We start from the raw sequence: 25,439 nt of genomic DNA, 5'->3' as shown, positions 1-25,439 counted from the left end.
ATTAGGGGTTCCATTAAGTACACTACCCTTTTAAGAAGAAAGTGTTCTTCTTTTGAAATCCTTGAAGAACCCTTTCATCAAGGGAATTTTTGTGCTGTAATATAAAAGGGTTCTCGGTAGAACCCCCCCAGTGTGCTGTGGATAAAACACTTGGAATATAAAAGGGTTCTTGGTAGATTCTAGATAAAAACCCTTGGAATATAAAAAGGTTATTTGTAGAATGGTCTGATAGGATCTTGTTGCATGGTTCTAGACAAAATCCTTTAAGTTGGGTTGTGGGTAGAACTCTCTGAAAGGGTTCCAAGTGGAACCTTTATGAAAGCTGTAAACTATAACAACTTACAGGATCATTCTTCCATCATATTGACAGACATGGGCGTCCATATCTACAGTCGTATGGAGATGACGGTGTAACGCTGACCTGTTTGTGTGTTTCTAACCGTTAACAGACTCCAGCCTGCAGTGTGGTTCATACACTTCACTGATAAACCACAGATTTATAGAGAAACATCTGGAGTCGTGATCAAAAAAAGTTTTTATATCACGTCGACACCTCTGTCGACATTTGTGCACAAACTCTCTCTGCTGTAACTGCACCACCTTTTTATCAACAACACTCACTTTAACGTTCATTAATGGCAAACTGATTCGCGCAGTTCACTGTTTACCAAAAATGTGAGCACGTTCAATTAACGGCACTATTTTATTTAGCCCTAACTACAATCTTTTCCTAAACTTACCCAAGTACTTTTATTGCCTAAACCCTACCAAACTACAACTGTTTTACAGTGTAAATGACGTGTGTAATGTCACATGATATTGTTCCTGTTCGTAACTTAGTTATTTTAACCCCAAACAGGATCTTTTCCGAAAGCTAATTAAGTAGTTTTATTACCTAAACCTAACCAAACTGGGACCATCATAAACCACACGTGTAATGTCATATAAGTTATGTCACAATACTTGCAGAGCGTAGTTAAGGTCCAGTAAGTCTGCTGCTGCTGCTACACTCCACAGGTAATATATATATGCCATTTTGGGAGTAACTGACAATCAAATTATTCTGTTGTTTAGGTATGGAGGATGTGTTATATAATCTCCAACATTTTCCTAAAAAAAAAAACATGTAAAAACCCAGACACAATCCTTTTCAATCATCATTTATGACTCATTAGAGATGTGTGGTGGTGTCTGCATCTGCAGAGACTCTGCTCTCTGCTTGCATTTCTCATTATTTTGCTGTGCTCCGGATGTTTTACAAACCCTAAGCATCAGTATATGTCGTCCTGTGAAGAAGACTTAACAATGAACTATTCTTTCTCCCTGTTGCATTTCCAAACACCTCAGACAAATCCTACTAATTGTACACCTCACTTCATGAATAAGCTCTAAGACAACCTTCATATTTAATGATTTTCCATTAAGCCGCCAGTTTAAATGAAAGTTTTGAACAGATCGAGTCAACATGGTCAAATCCTGGCACTTTCACACACACCACATGCAGCAGGCTGAATATCAAATGAACTGTAGATACATTGATCACATCAATGCGGGCTCCTTGGCTCTCACATGTTTGTCTTTGCAGTGTGAACAGACTAAGCCCCTCTACTCAGCTGTCATAATTTGTTAACGAGTCTTTTCAGGGAGGGAAAAAAGAGAAAGAGAAGACAGAAAAAAAGAAAAGAAGGCTCTTCACGAGTGACTGAAAGCAGAGGTCCATCCAGAGAGGGAACCCAGGGGCGACATCAGACCGATTTCAGACCAGCCCGTGATGGCATCTCTGTATATTTTAATATTAATGACCCCGGCCGCAAAGCCGCCTCTAAGCCTCCAACAGGTGCCCCCAGCCCCACTCGAGTCTGAAAAACCGGGATCATTCAACATCCCACTATCCACCACCACCAGGCAATAAAGCCTGCAAATGAGGAGGATGAAGGCAAAGAGGAGAGGAAAAAAAAAGACATAAAGAGTGGAAGGGGAGTTAGAGAGTCAGCCATCTCTTGCAAATAAGTTTTTGAGTCACTTTCCCCAGCTGAAACACGGGTCGATATTTCCCCCCCTCCCTTGAGAAAGAGATTGACTTTTGTTTGGAGTTTGTGAGAAGTGGGAATCAGAAGCGGGACAATGGGACTCCCCACGGTGAGAGGCTGAGAGGAGCCATCTCAAATCAGTCAGCCAGAGGACTGACTAATCCGTCCATTGTCCCTCCCCAGCCACCGGCCGCACATCAACACATTCGCCCCCCATTGTCCCCCACCCTCATGCAGCGGGATTTGCTCTCCCCAACAGCCAGTTTTGTCCACGGCAGTTCGAGCGGAAGTTTCTCACTGACAATTTGCCCCAAATAGATTTGTCAGAGCGTCCAACTGCACCGCACCGACTTGTGGGTTTCTGGGTTTGGGTTCTGGGTCTGAGTTTTCTGGGGGGAACTCCTCCATGGCGAGGCCTCGGCGTGTGCAGGATTTTGCATGTGGAGGTGAAGGAGGATATGGTGGGACTGTATGAGCAGTGTTGGGTCAGATTACTTCCAAATTACATGGCAAACTTTGTAATTAGTAACGTAAGACACTGGATTACAAACTTAACTTATTTAAAACTAACTTTAAAGTTACTGTTTGGATTGCCTTTGAAAAGACAAGTTGAAGTGATTTTGTAATGATCCAAAACAAATAAACTTTTCTGGACAAATAAACGTGTTATTAATTCAGTTGTACTTGAGAAAACAAGATATTAAATTGACCCAACAACTCTTTAGTCACACTGACTAAATTTTAATTATTATTATTGTGAAAACTTGTGAAAAGTAAGCATGTATTATCTTAAAGTGTATTTGAGACACACTGTTTTCTACAAACTATAAAAAAGAAGGGTTTCAGGAGAGTTTTAACTCTGACACAATGAATGTGTCTGCTAATGTGCTGATCGAGTTTCTTTAGAAACAGCTGATTGATTGACGCTGGTTAAGGTGGAGCTAATTTTTAACCATTTTGTAAAGCAGCTTATTTCGAATACTTCTGGACCGATCAGAATTTTTTGTTTGTTTGTTTGTTTGTTCATTTGTTTGTTTTTGTGCACATTCATGACTGCATGCTGAAGGACCTCTGTGATTCAGAATTTTTGGAAAACCCTTTTTTTATGGCTCCACGCCAGCGAAAGCCGTGGCCGCAAGTGTTTTGTTTTCACGTCATCTCATTCTTATGAACATAAGATCTCAAGAACGTCTTGTAGGAATTTCTTCAAACTTGGTACAAATGTTTACTTGGACTCAAGGAAGAACTGATTAAATGTTGGTGGTCAAAGGTCGAAGGTCAATGTCATGGTGACCTCATTGAACACCCTTTTGGCCATAACTCAAGGATTCATGCGCTAATTTTGACAAAATTTCACACAAATGTCTAATGAGGTGATGATATTTTATATCCAAAAGGTCAAAGGTCAACTTCGCCGTGACATCATAATATTCAGCTCTCTATCAGTCCTCTGTACTCCTCTGTAAAAATAGTCTCTAAGGGAAGATAGCATGTTTCTACCTGGAAATTACTCTCTTGAATCACACATGTACAGTGAGAACTTCTACTTTGCCAAAAAAAAATTCACCAGTACCTTTTATTAAATTCCTACAGGTCCATAAAGTGGTAACTTCCATATTAAATTCCTTCAAAGTCTTCACTACATATATTAAATAAATCTGGACAGACATTGACATAAACCGCAACTTGACTGGTTGGTGGAAACACACAGCTGTAAGGCAGTAATTCTACTTTTTTGGCTGCTCTTTTTTATACAATCATTGACAGCTGTCTGCAAAAATTGTTATGTCAAATTATTGTTGTGGAGTAAAAAGTGCAATATTCCTTCTGGCATGTAGTAGAAGTAGGCTAAATAACATTGAATGGAAATACTCAAAATAGGTACAAGTACCTCAAATTTATACTTAAGTGCAGTTCTTGATGCACGTAATCAGCTGATCAAAGTGCTGCTTATGACTCATGAGTAACTCCCTCGATAGGATCCAGTTACAATGTTTATGCTTTTATGAGTTGTCTCACTGCAGTGCGTTTGTTGGGTGAAATAAATAGCAAATTTATTCACTAAAGCCTGGGTGTAACAATTTAAAACTGCTACCACAAATGGTTTAACAATATGTCCTTATCTAGGAAGGAGGAATGTGCACAGGACAAAACTCACTCAGTGGCACGTACTTGAAGATGAAAGGAAAATAAAAATATACTGATCAGTTTTCTCTGTTTTATTTGGGTTAAAATAATTAAGTGAATTATTAATATTATAAGTTTGTGTTATAAAATGCTTTAGCTATTGGGAAAAGGCTCAATTTGCTGACAGTTTATCTTAAAGTTTTGACTATTTGATGTTTCTTTATGAAGTTAAATACTAATTAGTAAGTCTCATGGGGGTGCAGTCACAGTACTGGATCCTGATTGGCTGAATCGCAGGCGTGTCTGATGTCAGGATCAGAGCAATTACTGGATTAGGGGACTTAGTCAAGATCACACCCAGCTAAACCTGACAGCAAGATCCTTACAGTAAAACGAGGATGGAATACTTTAAGTACAATTACTTTACATTTTAACTAAAATATAACCAAATTTAAACTAAGGCTAAATCAAATATCTTTGATTACATATACATCAATAAGTTAGCCCCCTTTAAATTTAGATACACCTGAAACCATTTAGTGACCCCTGTTTTAGAACTGTCCGTGGTGCTGAAATCCAGCTGCATATTTTTCACTTATTTGGAAAGTTTAATCATATTTAACACTCTATATGATCAAGGAGAGGTCTCTCTGCTGGTTTTTGTAGCTCTGTTGAACAATTCTTTTTTTGACATTAAATCACGCTTTCTGTCTGTACCTCTCATCAAAACAAACAGCTGACAGAACGATGTTAGGACAGTCACCGTGCAGCAGTGTCTGTGAGCTAAACATGACTGACTATGATCCTCCCCGGTCAGTTTTAAAGGATGCACGGCTGCGTGGCTCTTTGGTCGGCTTGAATTCTCCTCATTATTTGCTCTCTGGAGCTTTGTGACTTCTCCCTAAAGCCAATTGGTTCACGCCTGGTTGGTTAGGGGCCTGCACAGTGATAGCAGTGCGTAAAAAGATGGCTTAACTGTGGCCTCCAGTCGGTGACTGTCTATGGGATTAACAAACAGAAATGATAGATAGATAGATAGATAGATAGATAGATAGATAGATAGATAGATAGATAGATAGATAGATGGATAGATGGATAGATGGATAGATAGAATTAACTTGAACAAATAAAATTTCTATATTTACAATAAGTTAATGAGAAAAGATTAGTTGACACTACTAAGTAGCTGTATGATTTTTTTTTTTTTACAGTGCAGTACGACTACACCCTAACCCTGACTATACTGTAAAAGGCAAAAACAGTTACATTTATAATATTTAAATACTGTATTGAATGAGTGTTGTTGTTATAATGATTAAAATGTTAGCCTGAGCTGGAAAAAAAATAGAATCAACAGGTGTGAAAAATGACAAGCAACCCAAATATCATAAAATGTGCACTGTGATATAAAATATATATATATATATTTGTTTTAACTTGAAAAAAATTAAGGGATTGGGCAAAATGTACAGCACACACAGTAAAAAAAAACAAAAAACTTCTGTTTTCACTTTAATAAGTTGGGCTGGGCTGCTTTAAATTTTTTAGTTGGCTGAATTTTAAAAGACAAGTTGAGGGAATTTTGCGATGACTCAAAATAAATAAACTTTTCTTGTCAAATAAACTTGATATTAATTTAGTTTTACTTGAGAAAACATGTTAAATAAGCTGAGGATATTAAGTTGAACCAACAACTCTTCAGTCACACTGATAAACGTTACAAACACGATTTCCTTTAGAATTCAATTTAATAAGTCGATTGAACCGTATCCGGAACATTCATTCAACTCATCATGTCGAGACTTTAACTCAGAAGAACTCATGTTTGTAAGTTCTGAAGTTCTGACAAAAAAAATTTACTAGAAATTTTAAGTTCAATTAACTTGAATACCAAAAACTTGCACATTTACAATAAGTTAAGGAGAAAGGAGTTATCATTAACAGGTGTGTAAATTGACAACAAACCCAAAGACACCTGATTTGCGTTTTCTCAAATGTCTAAAATTTACCATAAAGGATACACTGTAGAAAAAAAACTGTTTTAACTTTGAAAAGTTAGTTCCCAGGTGCCTTAAAATTTTAAGCTGACTGAATTTGAAAAGACAAGCTGAGGGAATTTTGTAATGATTCAAAGCAAATTAAGTTTTCTAGCCAAATGAACTTGATAATAATTCAGTTGTACTTGATGTACTTTGTTTCCCTTAACACTGAATTTAATGAGTTGATTGAACTCTGTATAATACATTAATTGAAGTCCTCATTTCAAGTAAAAAAGTTAGAAAACTCATGTTTATATGTTCTTAAGTATTCTGGAAAAAAGAAAAGAAGAGAATTTAAGTTTAATTAAGAAATAAAACTTGCATATCCACGTTAAGTTAATGAGAAGGTGTTAGTTGATTCCACTCAACACCTGTGTGATTTTTTACAGTGTATCGGGACGTTCAGACCGGTTGCTCTGTCTGTATTGTTGTGTAGTGACTTCTGTTGGACTCTGGCTCGTCTCTGGTTGTTAAAGTCTGTCCTATAGCATGTCAAGTATCCGCATACTGATGTCGAGCTCCCCTCCCCACAAAAACAGATACACAATCCACTGCCCCTCTTTGTCACCGTCATTTCATTGACTGTTGGAGGAGAAGAGAGTCACTAATACAAAAAAAAGTGAAAGAAGGCAACCCCGGCAACCATGATGTTGGTTATATTTGTGTAAAGGCTATCAGTGAATGACGAGGATTAGGACGAGTTAAGGAGATTATGTCACACATTCACCATTCACCCAGCCCCGGCAGCCACCCACACACACACACACACACACACACACACACGCACGCACGCACGCACACACGCACCACACACACTTAGAAATACCTGAAAATGTTATTGATTTGTGAGAAATCAGCGTTTCATTTTTGAGCAGTGGAAAGTAACTAAGTATTTTCACTCAGATTACTTGAATATTTGGTTCGCTGCCTCCTATTTCTACACATTTCAGAGGCAAACGTTGTGCTTTTTACTCCACTACATTTATTTTTATAACTTTATTTACTCGTCGTGTTCAGATTGATAATGCAAAAGATAATCAACAAATAAATTAGAAGCTGCGCGAGAGATTAACGTAATTAAACACAATTAAATTAAAGGCAACACCAGATTCTGTTAGGATGAGGAGAAGCGGACTTTGTGTTTACATCGACGATGCATCGATTATAGACAGTGTTTACCAGATGTTGAACTTTTTATTTGTTTATTTACTTTTTAAGTCAAGACGTCGATCATATCATCTTTACTATTTCGTGGGTGTTTGCTGTATATGCAAATAACTGTATATATTGTTTTTATTTTAGTTTTTGCTTTATATTTTTTATCCGATTCCATTCTGAATTTAATTTATGTATGTTGTATTTGCTGTGCAGTATGAAATAAGTACAGTTTCGTTGTACAGCCCAGTGTTGTCCAATGATAATAAATTACCTTGATTATTTGACTGAATCCTTAAAAATGATCTCCACACTCACCAACTGCAGCCTTCAACTATGACCTCAACACATCACTGATTATAATCCAATAATATAATGTACATTTTCCTGAAACTGGCCATCCTGCATAATGAGTACTTTTACTTTTAGTATATTTTGATGCCAATACTTTTGTACTCTTTGTACTTTGTACAACTTTTACTAATTTAGTAAAAGTTGGTATACACTTTTACTTGTAATAGTTGTAATAGAGTATGTCTACACTGTTGTATCACTACTTTATTGTAAAGTGTTACTCTTTTACTTAAGTACGAGATCTGAGTACTTACTCCACTTACAGTACAAGTTTAAGGTCCCTGGACTTTGAGTATTTTCTTGGTATACTTTCCACTTCAATACATTACAGAGGCTAATACTGTACTCTACTCAAATGAATTATATATTTCATAATATTAGTTACTAATTACTTTTCATATGAAGATTGATCATGCAAAAGACAGTCAACAAATCAATTATTATGTAAACTATATAAACTTTATTGAAATCCACAAGCTGCCCAGTAGATAAAGTATATAAAATGATTAAAATTAGTCCCAAATGTACCTGCTGCAACATTAAAACGGTGAACATATTAATGCGACAATTACAATTCAATAATATATATTTTCCTGACACGGCCAGTCCTGTACAGTGAATAATTTTACTTTTGGTACTTTAAGTATATTTTTTATACCAATACTTTTACGCTTTCACTTAAGTCAAAATTGGTATGCATGGTTTTTAGAGTATTTCTACACTGTAATGCTCTTACTTTTACTTAAGTATACGATCTGAGTACTTCATCCATCACTGTTCACTTCGTGAATTAATCACCAAACAGACAAGTGGTCGTTAGTTTGACAAAGACTTTCTAATCCTTTAAAAATAAGAGAAAATGGTGAAATGGTCTCCATAATAAAAGTGTATTGTAGCCTTTATTATGTGGGGCATTTATATGAGTTTAAAAAAAAACACAATATAAACTTCCTATTGAGGCTTTCTGTGTGTCCCTGCAGGAAAAAAAATCAAAGGAATATTATGGTGATTTCTCCTCCTCGGGCTTGTTAGCCTCCAGCCCTGGCTGTTCAGGTTGAAAGAGACAACAATGGCTGATTGCAATTAACTACGCCTCTCCGCCTCGCCCCTGTCTGTCCGCTTAAATCGACACTTTTTGTGAGTCCATATGGCCTTCAGTGCACCGTGGGAATGAACACAATTAAAAACAGAATATGGATTTCTGGAGTTACCCGGCGAAAGCACAGCAAGCTGTCAAGGTCAGGGTGTCAGTGAGCTGGGGGCCTGAAGGCTGCAGCCCCGGACTGACGGACAAATCTCTGAGTGCAGGGCATGATGGGAGGTGTGGACAGTAAACCCAACCTGAAACCAGTCCACCCACCAGTTAAAGATGGTTACACTGTAAAAACGAACACGCTGAGAAAACAAAAAAATTCAGTGCAACTTACTTCGATATATTTCTGAGTTTTTGAAAAAGTTTTACCAACTAATGATGTTTTCTTGAGACCGTTTACTTTTCTTTTCAAGTTTTAGAAACCCCCATAATTTGAATTTCAAAAACTTTCAAGAAAATCAATTGAAGGAAAAGTGAATAATGCTGAATATTTTAACAGTTTTAGTTGCAAGTATTTAATTTTCAAGCATCAAATTAATGTCAGATTCACAAATCAGGTTCACATTTTTTGAAATGCAATTTTATTTCCCTAAAACTCACAACTCACGTTTATCCAAAGAAGAAATGTAAGTTATAAGGATCACCTATAAAGGATAGTAGGTCGGCAAAACAACTTACGAGTTTGAGTTTGAGTCAAAACTCAAATATCTAGTGAAGGCAGCTGCCTTAAAAGTTTTCTCTCTTTTTTTTACAGTGCAGAAAATGAAGTAATGAGGATAAAAGAAATATTTTATTTTATTCTTTTTTATCATTGTAGTTTATTATTAAACCAGTTCTCTGGGCATGATGTTCTGTAATTGTACATCATTATCCCATTCATACTTTTTAGACTCTTTCCCACTTTTCATTCTCTGTCAGCTGCTTCTACATACAAATCCAAGCCAACAATTCAGTTTAGTGTCAGCTTTTCAACAAACCCTAAAATATTAATCATCTTTCCTGCATTATTGTTTTATTCAACTTTTAAAGCACTGCAGTTCAGCATCAGCCTTTCAACATTCACACCTGCAATTTCCTTCAGAAACTGCTTTCTCTAGTTGAGAAATGTTATTATCGGTTTGGTGTAAAAGTGGCAAAAGTGTTAGGAGCATTAGAGGAAAACAACAGTGTATGTTTACAGGTGGGGAGTTAAATGTAAAATAAAATGTTAAAAGTAACATCTAAGATTAAAATATTTTGAATCAGAGTGTTGGACCACAGGAGGGGTGTTTATCTGTCTTGTACAAAAAAGTCAACAAAAAATGAATGGAAGTGAACCGTTATTATTGTTTTTATCAAACCTTTTAGGAGCAGCTAAAGAATTACATTTATATATTTTAATTATCAATATAAACTATAATGTTTAAAACGCAGAAAGGATGAAACTTTAACATTTGCAGTATGGTAAACACTGGTAAAAATTAGCCAGAGTTCAGGGCTTTTGATTATTCATTATATCACGTTCCAGGAGCCTTGTTTTTGCCTCACAGTACTCTCTTTGTACGTCTGTATATTACTGTCCAGTTAACGAGCTCTAACGTCACAATGACCACATTAATTAAATAAATCAAAGATCCTTTGAATGGACACCAGTAAATAAGAGCCCAGTCAAAACACCTGCAACAGGTTGAAGAACACTGAGCTCAATGAGGCTCAAAATGACTTTAAAATAAACCTTTAAGACAACTAAAGTGCAGCAAAGAGGAATATTTCTACATTATTACAATAAGTCTGAATGTTTTTTCTGTTTTTGGTATTTCTAATCTGTTATGATATAACTAAATATTCTGTATTTTTAACATAGCTATAAGAAAAAAAAACATCTAGCTCAGTTGTTTAACTGTTGCTCTGACTGATAAGTGTCAGTGGGGCCCAAGCACTTATCATTGAATCGTATAAGGAGCGCATGTGTAACCAGACACCATTGTTTTTGTGCTTGTGTGTGAAAGAAATAAGGAGCATGACACTGTTTTATGCATGAGCCCCCCCAGCATGTAGTATCCTCTTCATGGTAACATACCTAAATATTCCTGATAGTGTTTACAGTGGTCATGACTGCAAGTTTTCTGCAGCACCGCCTTAAATCCAGAGATTATGGAGAGATTCTAATTCTGAATACATGATGTGATATTTTGAATTGTGTTCTTAGATAATTGTGGGATTCCTGAGTCTTTTGAGTTGGTTATTGTGAGAAATGTGGCCTAAATCAGGGGTTCCCAAACTTTTTCATGCCAAGTACCCCCACAATACATTAAATTAGCAGACACACAATTTGAGAGGATTTGTTTTTTAACTTAAAAAATCCCCTCTGAGTATTCGTTCAAGTTTTAGGTGCGAAGATAATAAGGCAATCAAAAAAGAAAGAAAAAAAAAAAAAAGATTAGTGTGCAGGCCACCTTAAAAGTTTTAACTTGACTGAATTTGAAAAGTCAAGTTAATAAAATAACTAAAAAAAATTTTCTAGTCCAATAAACTTGATGTTAAATTTATTATTTAAGCAGATAAAAGTATACACTGTAAAAAGTAACTGTTTTAATTAAAAAAAAAAAAAAGTTTGTTCTTAAAATTTTAAGCTGACTGAATTTGGAAAGACAAGTTGGCTTTTTCTTGCCAAATGAGTTGTAACTGAGAAAACATGTTTATTGATCTGAAGATATTAAATCAAACCAACAATTCTTTACTGACACTGACAAACATTACAGATAGTTTTGATTTCCTTCTACATTAGGGTTAATGAGTTGATTGAACTCTGTACAGTGTTTTCATTCAACTCATCATTTCAAGTCAAAAGACCTCAACTTAGAAGAGTTCACGTTTATAAGGTCACCTGTAGGATTTTTTTTTTTTTTTTTTTTTTTTTTTACAGTGTGTCAGGACGCTTAGAAGTTGACTGAATTTCAAAAGACAATCTGAGGTAATTTGAAGTAATGATTTGGGACAAATGCACTTCTCTAATCAAATAAACTTGATATTACTTCAGTTGTATTTGAGAAAAAAACGTTCAGTAAGCTTAAGACATTAAGGTGAACCAACAAGTCTTCAGTCAAACCGATGAATATTTGAACATTACAAACAAATTTGATTTCCTTTTACATTTTCTCAGTTTGAAGAGTCAGTTCTTAACACAGATTACATCTTTAGAAACTTAATTTAATAAGTCGACTGAACTCTGTAGAGCAGATTCATTCAACTCATTATTGCAATAAGTCATGTTTATAAGTTCTGACATGTTCTGAAAATAAATAGTAAAAAATTTGAGTTGAATTAAATTGAACAAATAAAACGTGTGTATTTATTTTAACTTAATGAGAGAAGATTTATTTATTTTACTAAATACCAGTGGGTTTTTTTTAACAGTGTAATCAATGATTAAACTAGGATCACAATAAATTACAATCAGTCAAAAAAAAAAAAAAAAAGAAGCCAGCATCATTTCTTCGCATCTGGAGCTAAAAACAAGTTGAAATGTTGCACGCACACGCATGCAACACGTGTTTTTTTTTTTTTTTGTTTGTTTGCAATGCCTCTTGATCCATGAGCAAGGCACTTCACACACATTCAGACCATTAGTCACACACACACACTCCCTCACACGCCAGTGACGTCAGGCTGGAGTTTGGAGTAGAAAGCCAAGTGGATGAAGGAAGTGGAGATCTCCACCCTCCAGCCTCCCCCTGTGACACTTCTCATAAATATTACCGAGGCTTATTTGAGGAACGCGCAGCACAAAGTCACATCGCGTCGTGGTTTTAACGAGCTTTTCACCTGTCAGAGCATCAGAAAATTGATTTTTAATTCTTCTTTCCTCGCCGGGTTGGCACCGTCGGATGCGCTCCAGGCTGCAGCTCCAACTTTACGCACCGGCTGTGGGGCTGCTGTTAACCGGTCACTGCAGGGTCCGACCCGGGCTGCACATCGAAGCGGAGGCGAAGATTGACTGATACGATGTTTAACTAGCTGCGTGTCTCGATTTGGGGTCGTAGATCGTGGACATCTGTCAAGTTTGGACACTCGGGACACTGGCTTGAAGACTTGAAGGGAAGTGCTGCGGTTTCACGCTTTTTTTAAAATTGTTTTGTCACCATAAAAAAGACGAGAAAGAGGACATTTTTCATCCTGAACTTCGTTATTAAGTCGAGTATCCATGATGAGCAAACCCGCCGGCTCAACAAGTGGCTGTCTGGATATTCTGAATGTCAAATCAAGTAAGTGTCGCTTTTCTCCTCCCTGGTTCATCTGAGGAATATTGAGCAGAGCAGCCCGGTGTGTTACAATAAGTCGTGTTTAACAGGCCTCCCTCTGGCGTGGAGTGTAAATAAATAAACTACGTACTCGACTTGATATTTACAACAATAATTAAGTCGGTTCGTTTCTCGTGTTCGCACAGAAATGTGAGCGGTGATCCGTGGGGAACAGCGTCTTTTTTTTCCGAGCACAAACACACGCAGTTGGCTGCGTAAACTTGTGTCCATGTCTGACAATTAAGTCGCCCTCAGCCTAACTGGAAAACATGTAAGGGAAAAAAAAGCAAGAAATAATAAAGAAATATTTAAGAAACGTGTTTTTTGTAAAGTTCATATGTAAAGAAACAATCATCTGTGTCCATGATCCGAATATTCCTCCTGCGTTTCACATGATGCCACTTGTTGCCTGTAATTTCACTCTGAGCAATGTCTTTATAAGAATAATAATACAGTAAACAGTGACATTTTTAATCACTAATATGATTTTAAAGGTTGTATATGATATACACTGCTAATTTTCTCTTTTGGACAAATTTAAAAACAGCAATTAAACGTTTTTTTGTGTGCGTGCGCGCGTTTCTGTATGACTGTAAAAAAAATCTTCAATTTATATAATTAATCACGACTGTATTCAGTGATTATTAAAATTAAATTGTTGAGTTTATTTCTTGTGGTTTAAGGTTTTAGATTCAATTTAAGTGGGTGTCTTTTTTTTCTTACCATTTTAGCTGTTATCCTTCTTTTAGGCCTCATGGTAAATTAGAATTACATTCAAATTATACTCTGACATATGTCACACTTGTATTTAGATTATTCTTCTGTTTTAAAAGATAAAACATTTCTGTTAAATTAACGTTTGCTTGTGTTTCTTTCTGTATCGTTATGTGCTGTTCATGTCAAACTGTTGCTTCTGTTGTTTTATCCTCAGGTGCTCACATGTATTCACGTCGCTGCAGATGAGCAACATGTTTAAAATGAAATAAAACAACATTATACTGTTTCTTAATGCCATTCAAGTTCATCCCCACGTGATGGGTGGTCAGTGGAGACATTTTTTCCTGCACTCAGTAAAACTTAATTTCCAGTTCTGGTAGCAGGTTTGCGCCTTGATGGTGATTACGTTAATAGAATATGCCATATATCTTCAAGCAATTACTGCACACAATGGAGACGAATTGGACCCCCACAGCGGGAAGTTAAATACATTTTCCCCCCTTCACAACAAAATTGTGTGTCATTTTATTTAACTGACTCTCAGCAATGGACAGTTTTATATATTTTTAAAAAAAAAATCAAACTGTTGAACTTTTACGCACTTATTTCGTTCATCTTCAATTTAAACAGGTTTAAAACTTTTATTGGCGGGTGCGCGATTGAACTTGACTCTCTTAACTTTGTTTTATTAAATATCTTTTAATCAGTAGGTGATTTCAGTAAGTGCAGCCGACATTTTAATTATTAGTAAAATAAAATCTGGATTCTAAGTGAGCTATAGATCAGTACAGATGAGGATAAAACTTATTATACAGCAGGCTGATTTTATTAAATGATGACTTTCAACAGGCCAACTCTTTCTCACACAGAAACTCTTAAATGCTACATAAAAAGTTGCTTCTCTCTATTTTCCGTCAATTACACGGCTGTGACCAGCAGTTAAAAAGCCCACATGGCCTTCTGATTCTTAATAATCTGCCAATTGAAGGCCTATAACTCTCTCCTGAAGTCATTGTTTTTGCTGCTCACTGGTTATTCCCATGCTACCCTTTTTGACGGGTCACTGGCGAATCAATGAGCAGGTGGCAAAACGTCAGTGTAATTACATAGTCGGCTTTTCCCTCCAGAATAAAAAAGACTCCCTCCTCATATGCATACAAATATACTTCTATAGATTTCAATACAAAATCTTCACACAAAAAAAGAAAAAAAAAAATCAAATTTTTTCATCTACACCGGGGTCGATTTACATACACTTCATTTGAGTTGGTGAAACGAGTTGGTGCGCATTATTCTCATGGTGCAGTGTCACTCCCTAATCCTGGGGCCTATAGACCTGCGGGATAAAGCAGCTGTCGAGTCCCATTATGAAGGGGAGTTGGCAGCTTGTCGAGATCCAGGCAGTCAGACGAGGTTCAATGGGGGAAAATCATTAAGTTAACACTTTCCCCTAATGTCTCCATTGTGCGCCCTCGGGCCATTGTCTTAGAGAGCTCAGATATGACGCTTCCCACCGGACTTTATTCTTGAAATGTGCGCCCGTGAATTCCCATGGTCGGTGGAGGCGCGGGGCGCTGGCCAGTGTGTGTGTGTGTGCGCTGTGAGGGGCTGTCGGACAAAAACAAGTCATTTGGGGGACGATTTGTCCAAAACGAGTTCATTTCTGGGGTTTACTGTATGTCAGTCAGCTAACCTGAAACTCACTTCACCGAATTACAGAAATAAACTGCAAAATAAGCAGCAAAGCAACGATCTTCTCAAGTTTTGTGCTAACTTGGGACACTGTCCATCCAGAGCTTTAATATTCAAGATAACGTGACAAGTGGCCGTGACATTTTTATCGGTTTAAAATTGAACCACAGCGCTTGATGATTCTGGGAATGGTGTCTAACTGAAATGTGGGCCTCCACCAGGTCGGATTCTGGACATCCCATGCAAAGTGTGCGGCGACCGCAGCTCAGGGAAACACTACGGTGTTTACGCCTGTGACGGCTGCTCGGGATTCTTCAAGAGGAGCATCCGCAGAAACAGGACCTACGTGTGTAAATCTGGCTCCCAGGTGAGGCCTCCTCCTCACCTCATTACATCTTGTCAGTCCTACAGGCTCATTTGATCCTCATTTTCACACAGAAAACGAAGAAGCTAAGCAACTTCAGTAATTAAGTACATTTTCATCAGGTTGTTTTTGCATCACTGTAGATATGAAAGCAAGTCCAGGGAATTTAAGGGGGTGCTTTTCCACTAATTTGCACCTGTTAGTCTGTCAAGTCCACTCAGTAATATCGTATCAGTGAGTTTCTGCACTTTTACCAAGAGAGATTTGTTTTCTGTGAGTCATTAAAAGCGTGATTTAAAGGTGGAACCAGTAGGATTTGTCCGTAAATGCACCAGGAAGATATTTGATTGTTGATTCTCATTCCCAGGGCGTCAGATACCAACGTTCACAGCAAAATGATAAGAAAATAAGGGTCTCTGGGTTTAAGGGTATCTATAAGTGATGATTGAAAGTGTTTATTTGAAAGGGTTTATTTTATATGAGTCTGTGCATTGGTTTGTTTGTTTTTTTCCAAAATGATATATAAACCATTACCAGCTTTACGCACAGAGAGTGCGCGTTTTACGCACTAACTCTATCTGCTTTTCCCTCGTGGCGCTGCTGTGTTAAGTCTCTCTTGATGAGCCTAATTGTGTCATGCCTCTACCATTAAGTATTGGGGCTAAACACCGCGCTGCTATAATATAGCAGGTGTAATCCAATCTAATGTGATGACTGGAAGGAGAGGATTTAGGCAGCAGAGGGCGGGATGGAGTACTTATCCTGCGGGATGAGGCCGCGCTGGAGCCGCAGGGGAGCAGGTTGATAATAACTACACGATAATAGCGCGATCTTTCACCTGGAGAGCGGCCTCCCAGGAAGATAATAGCAAGAAGCTTTCTGCAGCGCAAGCCGTGAGAAATCCAGCCCTAACTGTCTGTCTCTGTCTCTCTGTAACAGGGTGGCTGTCCCGTCGACAAAACTCACAGAAACCAGTGCCGAGCGTGCCGTTTGAAAAAGTGTCTGGAAGTGAACATGAATAAAGACGGTAAATGGGCTTAATTGAATTATCACTTTGGCCATAGACACACCATGCGGTGAGGTGGGCAACTCGGATGGAAAAGTGTACTAAGGCTGTTAGTCGAGGCTCAAAAGAAGTTGATAATTAGCTGCTCTTTACTTATTTTATTTTGAAGGGGATCTTTTTTATTCTCTGTGGGAGCTTTCATAGATTACAGCTCATTATAGCCAATTATTTTTTCTTTTAGACAAACAAAATGTGCACTTTGAATCCTTAATTTTGGAAGTAGTTTTAGATGAGTTCAATAAAATTTGATTTATTTACTCATTAATATTAAAAAGGAGCAACTTCATATGTAAAAAACGTACAAAAAACGTCTTGACCAGGGGACTCTACCTGAATCCAATAGAAAGAATAAATAAATGATTATTAAAAATGAGAAAAATAAACTGACAGCTGTAGTCACTGAGAAAAAAAGGGGGGATACACAAATTAAATAAATAAGCCATTCCTTCACTCTGTGTCCCTGCTGTCCCGTTTCACAGCCGTCCAGCACGAGAGGGGGCCCCGGACGTCCACCATCCGCAAACAGGTCGCCCTATATTTCCGAGGCCACAAAGAGGTGAACGGATCGTCGACCCATTTCCCGGGATCCTCCCTGCCCGGCCCTCCCTTCTTCACCACGGTCACGCAACTGGAGCCCCACAACCTGGAGATGAGCGCAGTGGCCACCACACCGGAGAGACAAGCCATCGTGGGTCTGGCACAGCCCACGCCTAAGGTATATTCTGGGATGTTTTTTAGAAAATAAAATAAATGCTGCTTGGATTTTAAGAAGTTTTCAACCATCACTGTAAAAATAAAGCAGGTATTTAGTGGAATCAACTACCCCTTTCTCAGTAACATAAAGTAGCCTAAATATACAAGTTTTATTTGTTCAAGTTAATTAAACTTAACATTTCTAGTAGCTTATTTATTTTCAGAACTTCAGAGCTTATTAACAGTTTTTCTAATTTGAAGTCTTTTGACTTGAAATGATGTGTTGAATGAATGTACTGTACAGAGTTCAATCAACTCATTACATTAAGTTTCTAAAGAAACATGATCAGCATATGAACAGACTTCCCAGCATGCATTGTGTGAGAGTTTAAGCTCTCCTGAGACCCTCCTTTTTTAAAATCATAAAACTGTAAAATTTCACAGGTATTTAGAGCTAAAAAACTTATAACCATGAGTTCTTTCAAGTTCAAATATTTGAGTTGAAAAAAGTTTATTGAATACTGCAGAGTTCAACCAATGCAACTGAATTAATATTAAGTTTATTTGACTATATATGTTTTTGTTTTGTTTTGAATCATTACAAAATTACCTAAACTTGTCTTTTCAAATTCAGTCACTTTTTTCTTGCTATGTCCAAAATTGTAATTATTATATTAATGCTGACATGTAGCAAAATACTTTTAATTTGAAGTATCTTGACCTGTTGAATGAATCTACTGTACAGAGTTCAATAAAGTCATTAAATTAAACTTTCTTTAAATCTTAAGTACAAATGAATTTATATCAAGTTTATTTGACTGGAAATGGTTAGTTGTTCGAATCATTATCAACTTGTCTTTTCAAATTCAGTCAATTTAAAATTTTAAGGCAGTCTGAACATTAACTTTTTAAGTTAAAACAAATATTTGTTTGCTTGTCTGTTTGTTTTTTGTTTTACTTTAGAGATTCTTTGGTAAAAAATCCTTTCAAACCGGATGTCTCTGGTATAATTTGTGGGGGTCCTTGACATGAAAAAGTTTGGAAACCCCTGATTTAGGCCACATTTCTCACACTAAACCACCTATAAATACTCAGGAATACCAGGATTATCTATGTTTTGAATAAATGCAAAATTATCTCAACTTGTCTTTTCAAATTAAGTCACCTTAAAATTTTAAGGCAGTCTGGACACTAACTTTTTAAAGTGGATTAGTTATTTTACAGTGTAAAATGTTTGTTTAGAGTTTTTACTGACCATCTATAGCATTTAATGTCTTTTTTTTTTAACAATTCAGTGAAAAGTTTATGATATTTCGTGGATATTTATATTATAGCCTTCCCAAATGTTATTAAAGGATTGAAGTTTTTCGTTAAGGGTTAGAAGTTGAAATTCTTGTCCAGATTTAGCAGCCTGTAAGAGCCACAAATCCGCCTATTAGATTTCTCACAGTAAATCCACCACAAGCAACACTAATGATTATAAAACCAGGTGCTGGGGCTTGGAATTTGACCTTTGTTGTTGACCATTTTCTGAACTGTGTTTGGACGCCTTTCTCCACTCTCTCCCCCAGTATCCTCATGAAGTCAGCGGGACGCCCATGTACCTGTACGAGGTGGCGACGGAGTCCGTGTGCGAGTCCGCGGCGCGACTCCTCTTCATGAGCATCAAGTGGGCGAAAAGTGTCCCCGCCTTCTCCACCCTGCCCTTATCTGACCAGGTGCTCCTCACATCCATCGAGTAAACACTGGGCTTCTCCTGCAGGGCCTTTTAACACACGAACAGCAGCCAAGGCAAACACAAGTTAGATCTAAGACTACTTCCCTGTTCACACTGGCAAAAAACTTCATGCGCAGTTTGCGTAAATGTTTATGTTGGTGCGTTTTTACCCGAAACACACAAAGCGAGGATTAAGTTAATGGAACTTCATAAACATTAACTCAATAATTTAACCAACTTAATAACTTAATCAACGAAAGATATTCCTGGATCGATATACCAATTTTATCTCACATGAGCAGTCCCTGGTGGTCTAGTGGTTAGGATTCGGCGCTCTCACCGCCGCGGCCCGGGTTCGATTCCCGGTCAGGGAACAAGTGTTTTAGTGGGTACTGAAGGCTCAATCTTGACTCAAGAGCCAAAAGGTGGACACCAAAGTATTCACTGTATCTTCTGATGGCACTAAACCTCCTGGTCACTGATGAAGCATGCGTGAGCATGGTACCATCCAACAGGCAGCTGGAGCGGAGTTGATAAACAAACATCAATGATTATATTATTTATCAAATAAAATGAATGAACATTTAAAGGTCCATACTCATCATTCTCTGAAATTCTTTATAATTTCAAATTAAATGACTGATTAACTTAACTCGTTAACTAAATGAACTTTGAGAGTTACCATTTATGTATAAGATATTTTACTGCATTTTAGTAGTAGAAGGTTTGTAAACATTTGACAGAGTCATGCAGTCATTGAGAAGTTGGAGACTATAATCATTATAAACATAAGATAACATAACTCTAAACATAAGCTGCTCCTACCAGGAGCAAAATTAATAGCATATTTAAGCTCTTTTAATGTGAAATAGACATTTATGGGATCAGATTTATCGCATTTTCTGCGTAACTTCTGCTCCTCTCCAGCTGGTAGTCGTCTTGCCCTGCAGCGCTCGCTGTCTGTGATCCTACTGCGCTCACACAAAGATCATACAAAACTGACATGTCTGTCCCTCTGTCCTGGGAAAACAAGCGTGAATCAATTTAATTTCACAAGGGGTCACAAGTTGAGTATCACTGTCAAGGGTCCTGTTTGTGCATGTGAATATTTCAGGCCTGTGTGTATTTGAACAAATAATAACAAATTGAAAAAAAATCTGTTTCCCCTATTGGGATTAATTAAGTATAATAAGCGGAGTAAATCATTGTTTCATGTTGTGCATTGTTTAACAGTGAAATGTTTCCTGTTTGCAGCTGATTCTGTTGGAGGACGCTTGGAGGGAATTATTTGTTCTGGGCATCGCGCAGTGGGCCATTCCTGTGGACTCCAATACTCTTCTTGCTGTTTCCGGTATGTAACAAGGCACTGGAGATGTTATCTGAGTACACCGACAGGCCTGTGTCCGGTCTATGGTTTTAACATGCATGATGACACGTTCTCTGTATTTCTTCACAGGAATGAACACTGAAAACACAGAGTCTCAGCGGATGAATAAGATCATGTCTGAGATACAAGCACTTCAGGAGGTGGTCACCAGATTCAGACAGATGCGCCTCGATGCCACAGAGTTTGCCTGTTTGAAATGCATCGTGACATTCAAAGCCGGTCAGTACCACTGTTTTATCTCACAGTTTTTTTTTGGTTTTTTTACAGTATTCTCATTTAACCCAAACAAGCTCTCAAAGTCTTTTACAAAAGCCATTATTTCTACTAAAGTGCCCTTGAGCAAACTGAAGCTGCTCTGCTGCCTAAACCCAATTTGGAGAGAGAGCAGCTCAGTTAATTGTATGTCATTATTTATGTATTACGCCACTGGTTCCCAACCTGGGGACTCAACCTCTACTAGAGGCAGCAAAAGCTTCATGGAGGGTTGAAAGGCCTCTTTATCCAGCCTCTTCATCAGCATTGCATTCATTTCTGTAAGATAAACTAAATGAAACTTACTTTAAAAGTTTAGATTATTATTTAAGGTATAAAGGTAAAAAATAATCTCACGGTGTAAGTGCAAACTTTATTCACAGAGTCAGTCTTCACTCTCTGCTAAACAGCCTCATCCTGCATTAGAAAAGGCCAATCATCAGGGACAGGAAAACAGTTTGTCAGATACGGAGTCTATAAAGTACATATGATTGTTGAAAATTAAAAAAAATACATAATACAGACAGAATTGATTAAAAAAATCCCAAAAATATCAGGAAAACTCATCTCTCAGAACAGAAAAGGGGTCCCTTAAGAAAAAAGTTTGGGCACCTCTGTGTTTATAGTTAAACTCCTGCCTCTGTCTTACAGTTCCTACACATGGCAACACTGAGTTAAGAAGTTTCCGCAACGCCAGCGCCATCGCTGCACTACAAGACGAGGCACAGCTCACTCTCAACAGCTACATACACACCAGGTAAGAGTCAAGTGAATCAGCCGGTCAATCAGCAGTGAAAGAAGCAATCAGATGCTTTACTTGAGTAAAAATTGATACAACACCGCAAAAATACTCCACTACGAGTAAAGTCCTGTATTCTGAGCTCGTACGTTTCACACATGTTGCACGTCTCCAGCAGGTAACTATTAGCAGCCAGATTCATTATAAAGTTAATGAGGCAATAAGCCACTGTAGTCTCCTGTAATTGTGCACAGGTGCAACAGTCGAACCTCGTTTTTAATTAGCAGCTATTTGTCACAGGTGTGCATGAATTGGATAGGCTGCGTCAGACAGAAACACAAAACGTGGCTGTTTTTTTGTTTTAAAAGGGTCTTTTGAGGAATACTGAGGGTCTAATGCTGCATTCACATGCTCTTCAGATGCTCCCATTTCCCACACTGGGAAGTCGTTCTTCCAACTTAAGTGTGTTCATGAGCTTTTAAATCATAATTTAGAAACAGCATGGTGGCTGCACCAGTACATTCCCTTAAACTACTAAAATATTGCTTTACCTGACTTGTTGTCAGAGTTAACGCTAATAAACAAAGTTTCTACGCTCACAACCTAGTATTATATTACAAATTGCATATCAGCAAAAACTTTATATGATTATGATATGAATTAATAAAAAGTTATCGACCAAACAGTTACTATCATCCGCTATGTTTCTGCATATATGACATCTATAGACAACTTGGCGTATAACACAAGTTAGGAACTAATTTTTCCAATTATTCTAACACCACGGTTTGTTGTTGTTATTGACATGTATCAATGCTTTTTTTTATATTTTATCATTTTGTGCTAGCTGTTTTGACTGAGTTTGAATTTTGTAATCCTTGGCCTTTTTGGTAAGGTTACTCTGAACAGTCAGAGCAGAGTGCAGTTTTATTCTCCCTGGAACAAGTTGCCTTTTTACAACTCAATCTTATACATAAAGGGCAATGTTTTATTTGCAATTTCCAGCAATGTTGTTGCTAAAAACATTGCAACATGCATCAGTTTTTCTCTTTAGAAAAGCTGCCCTGAAATCAGGTATTTTAGGCTGCAACAACCCCCAAAACATTTGCAACATCCTAAAGGAACTGACATAAATGCACAGTGAGGACAGAGGGTGTCATGCTGTACAGTAAAGCACCCACTTTGCATTTTTGGACAATATCAGTAAGATCTGACTTGACTTTCTGACCCCCGCTGGTGTGTCTTCCAGGTACCCGACTCAGCCCTGTCGTTTTGGGAAGCTGTTGCTGCTCCTGCCGGCGCTCCGCTCGGTCGGCCCGTCCACCATAGAGGAGGTGTTCTTCAAGAAGACCATCGGCAACGTTCCCATCACCAGGCTCCTCTCCGACATGTACAAGTCCAGCGATATATGAATTCCTGCCATCTGTCCAGGCGCATGGAAAAGACTTGAGCTGAAGGCCCAGAGACCCACCCAGCAGTCGACAGAATGTCAAATCATAGCAGGCGTAAACAATGGGTTCAATTTTTGCTGAGCACAAAATCCTGTAGGCTGTCTTTCAATAGCCTATTTAGGCCTGTAGGCTCCATCGAAACAAAGACTGCGACACAGCCTCACACCAAGTAGCCTGTTAACAGTTGCTCTAGTTAAAGGATTAGCCTGTAACTTTCATGATAGATTTACCTGTATGATACAGAAAAAACTGCAATCTCTGGTGTGGGCACAGACAGCCTGCAGTGTTCAAATATCGCCTAAAGACTCTGTCGAGCACCTGCCAAGTATGTCTGACAAAGAAATGTTATATATTAAGAAGTTTTTCGAGTGTCTGTGAGACCAATGAGCTTGACGACCAATTCAGTCTTTTGTTGCTGTGTTCAATCCCAACGGAGGAAACCAAAAAAGAAAAAAAAAAAAAAAGATGTGTAACGGGGGATGTGAATCGCTGTCCCTCAATCCGGTGCTGAAACCAAACGCACGGGGCAACGAAGAAGAAGAAGAAGATGATCATGATGAAGACAATGTGCAAATTCTATGAAGAAGAATTAGGGAAGGAAAAAGACTTTTAAAGGATATAAGCTCGCATTGCCTCCTGACTGTAAAACTACATTCATCTGAAGACGGTGTTTGTATTTAAGTGGTTACTGTCCTGTTTGTGTCAGTGTGTCCTGTCTGAGGCGCAGCATTAAAAATGTTTAGGTCGACTTTGTGAAGTTAGACACTAACACTGGATAAAATAATATTCAGCACTTGGAAATGTTTCTGTGGCCTGTGATGTTTTTAGTCTGTTGTAAATATTTGGAGTTATAACTATTTAGAGTTGTAACCAAGAGAATAAAAGAGACTGAATTCATCTGTCTTCAGATAACCCAGATATAAAACTGCCAGCTGTTTGTAACACATATCATTGAAAATAATGACAATGCTCTTCTCTGATATTAATCTTAAGATCAATTTTAAAACATTTACCTGTAACACTTTAAAATAAGGGTACAAATCACATGCTTAGGTAATTAATAACTAACGGAAGACTCATGATGATTAAATACAGGATATACCATGAATTCCTATTGCTCACCCCAAAATCAAAAATACGTATTTTTCCTTTTACCTGTAGTGCTATTTATTCATCTTGATTGTTTTGGTGTGAGTTGCAGAGTCTTGGAGATATCAGCTGTAGAGATGCCTGCCTTCTCTCCAGTATAATGGAACTAGATGGCGCTCAGTTTGTGGTGCTCTAAACGCCAAAAAACAGATTGGAAAACTTAATAGCCATGTCTTTGACTCGGTTACTCAAGATAATCCACAGACTTTGTTGTCAGCAGTTTAATGTAGGAACTTCTTACTTTCTAGTGGTTGCTCCTTTCTAGGAACTACTTCCTTTCTTGTAGAAAGAAAGTAGTTCCTACATGAAACTGCTCACAACAAAGTCTGTGGATTATCTTGAGTAAGTGGGTCAGAGTTTCTGGAATCGCACAATCTAGATGAATAAATAACACCACAAGTCATCATGACACATCTTGCATTACTTCATGCATTAGGTGAAGTCAAACACTATGTCGCTGTCCTGTGAAAACCACAATACCTTTGATAAAACTGTAGGAGGAAATGGTCCTTTATTAGTTAAGACTATCCTCCTATTTCTTAAGCAAAACACTGGATAATCAGAAAAATGCACTGCCATAAAGCCGAAACCATGGTTGTTTTTTAGCTGCTGAAGAGTTGTCATTTTGGAGATAGGTGGTATTCATTGGTCAGCAATGAAATTTAGTTATGCATTACAACAGCATGCACGCTTCATAAGTAACCTGCTCTATTATAAATAAAAACCAGGGGTGTCATGTTTTTCCAAATCTACGATTCAATAATTTTTTATGTTAAGGTCATTAATCCATTCAATTTAAACAGTTTTTAGCACTGATGGCTCTACCGTTGTTTATATTTTCTTTAAAGAATCTATATGGTATGAAATGTGATGTAACGGCCAGCAAGCTACGCTGCGTCGTCTTTGAAGCGTTGGGTTTTTTCTATGGAAACACCAGATGCCACAAGTAGGCGGGGTGGAGAAAAAAAAACAAATACTGTGAAAATCTCAGATTCTGCCTTTCCAAGTTAAAGCTCATTTTGCCCAACTTTTGATTTAATATTGAATTTGTGACACCCCTAATAAAAACTCAGGCTTGTTTGATTAGGAAAGCAACAATGAAATTGAAATTGTGAAATTCTGGGCTGATACTGA

General features: G+C 37.6%; 1 protein-coding gene and 1 non-coding gene across 2 annotated transcripts; both read left to right on the top strand.

Moving 5' to 3' along the window:
- Nucleotides 1-12,357: 12,357 nt before the first annotated feature.
- nr2e1 (nuclear receptor subfamily 2, group E, member 1) lies at nucleotides 12,358-24,053 on the top strand. Its single transcript, XM_084737598.1, has 9 exons — nucleotides 12,358-13,042; nucleotides 15,709-15,854; nucleotides 16,791-16,878; nucleotides 17,397-17,632; nucleotides 19,182-19,328; nucleotides 20,582-20,678; nucleotides 20,784-20,933; nucleotides 21,618-21,723; nucleotides 22,955-24,053. Exons 1-9 carry the CDS (start codon nucleotides 12,982-12,984, stop codon nucleotides 23,115-23,117), a joined length of 1,194 nt encoding a protein of 397 aa, XP_084593724.1. The 5' UTR covers nucleotides 12,358-12,981; the 3' UTR covers nucleotides 23,118-24,053.
- trnae-cuc (transfer RNA glutamic acid (anticodon CUC)) lies at nucleotides 19,630-19,701 on the top strand. The gene has a single exon. It is a non-coding gene; the product is annotated as a tRNA-Glu (tRNA).
- Nucleotides 24,054-25,439: the final 1,386 nt, after the last annotated feature.

This window comes from Lutjanus erythropterus, chromosome 15, assembly GCF_056507025.1.
Source record: "Lutjanus erythropterus isolate fLutEry1 chromosome 15, fLutEry1.hap2, whole genome shotgun sequence".
In the NCBI taxonomy this organism is placed as follows: domain Eukaryota; kingdom Metazoa; phylum Chordata; class Actinopteri; order Lutjaniformes; family Lutjanidae; genus Lutjanus; species Lutjanus erythropterus.
The sequence above is the reverse complement of the archived record's forward strand: the minus strand, read 5'-3'. Positions and strand labels throughout refer to the sequence as shown.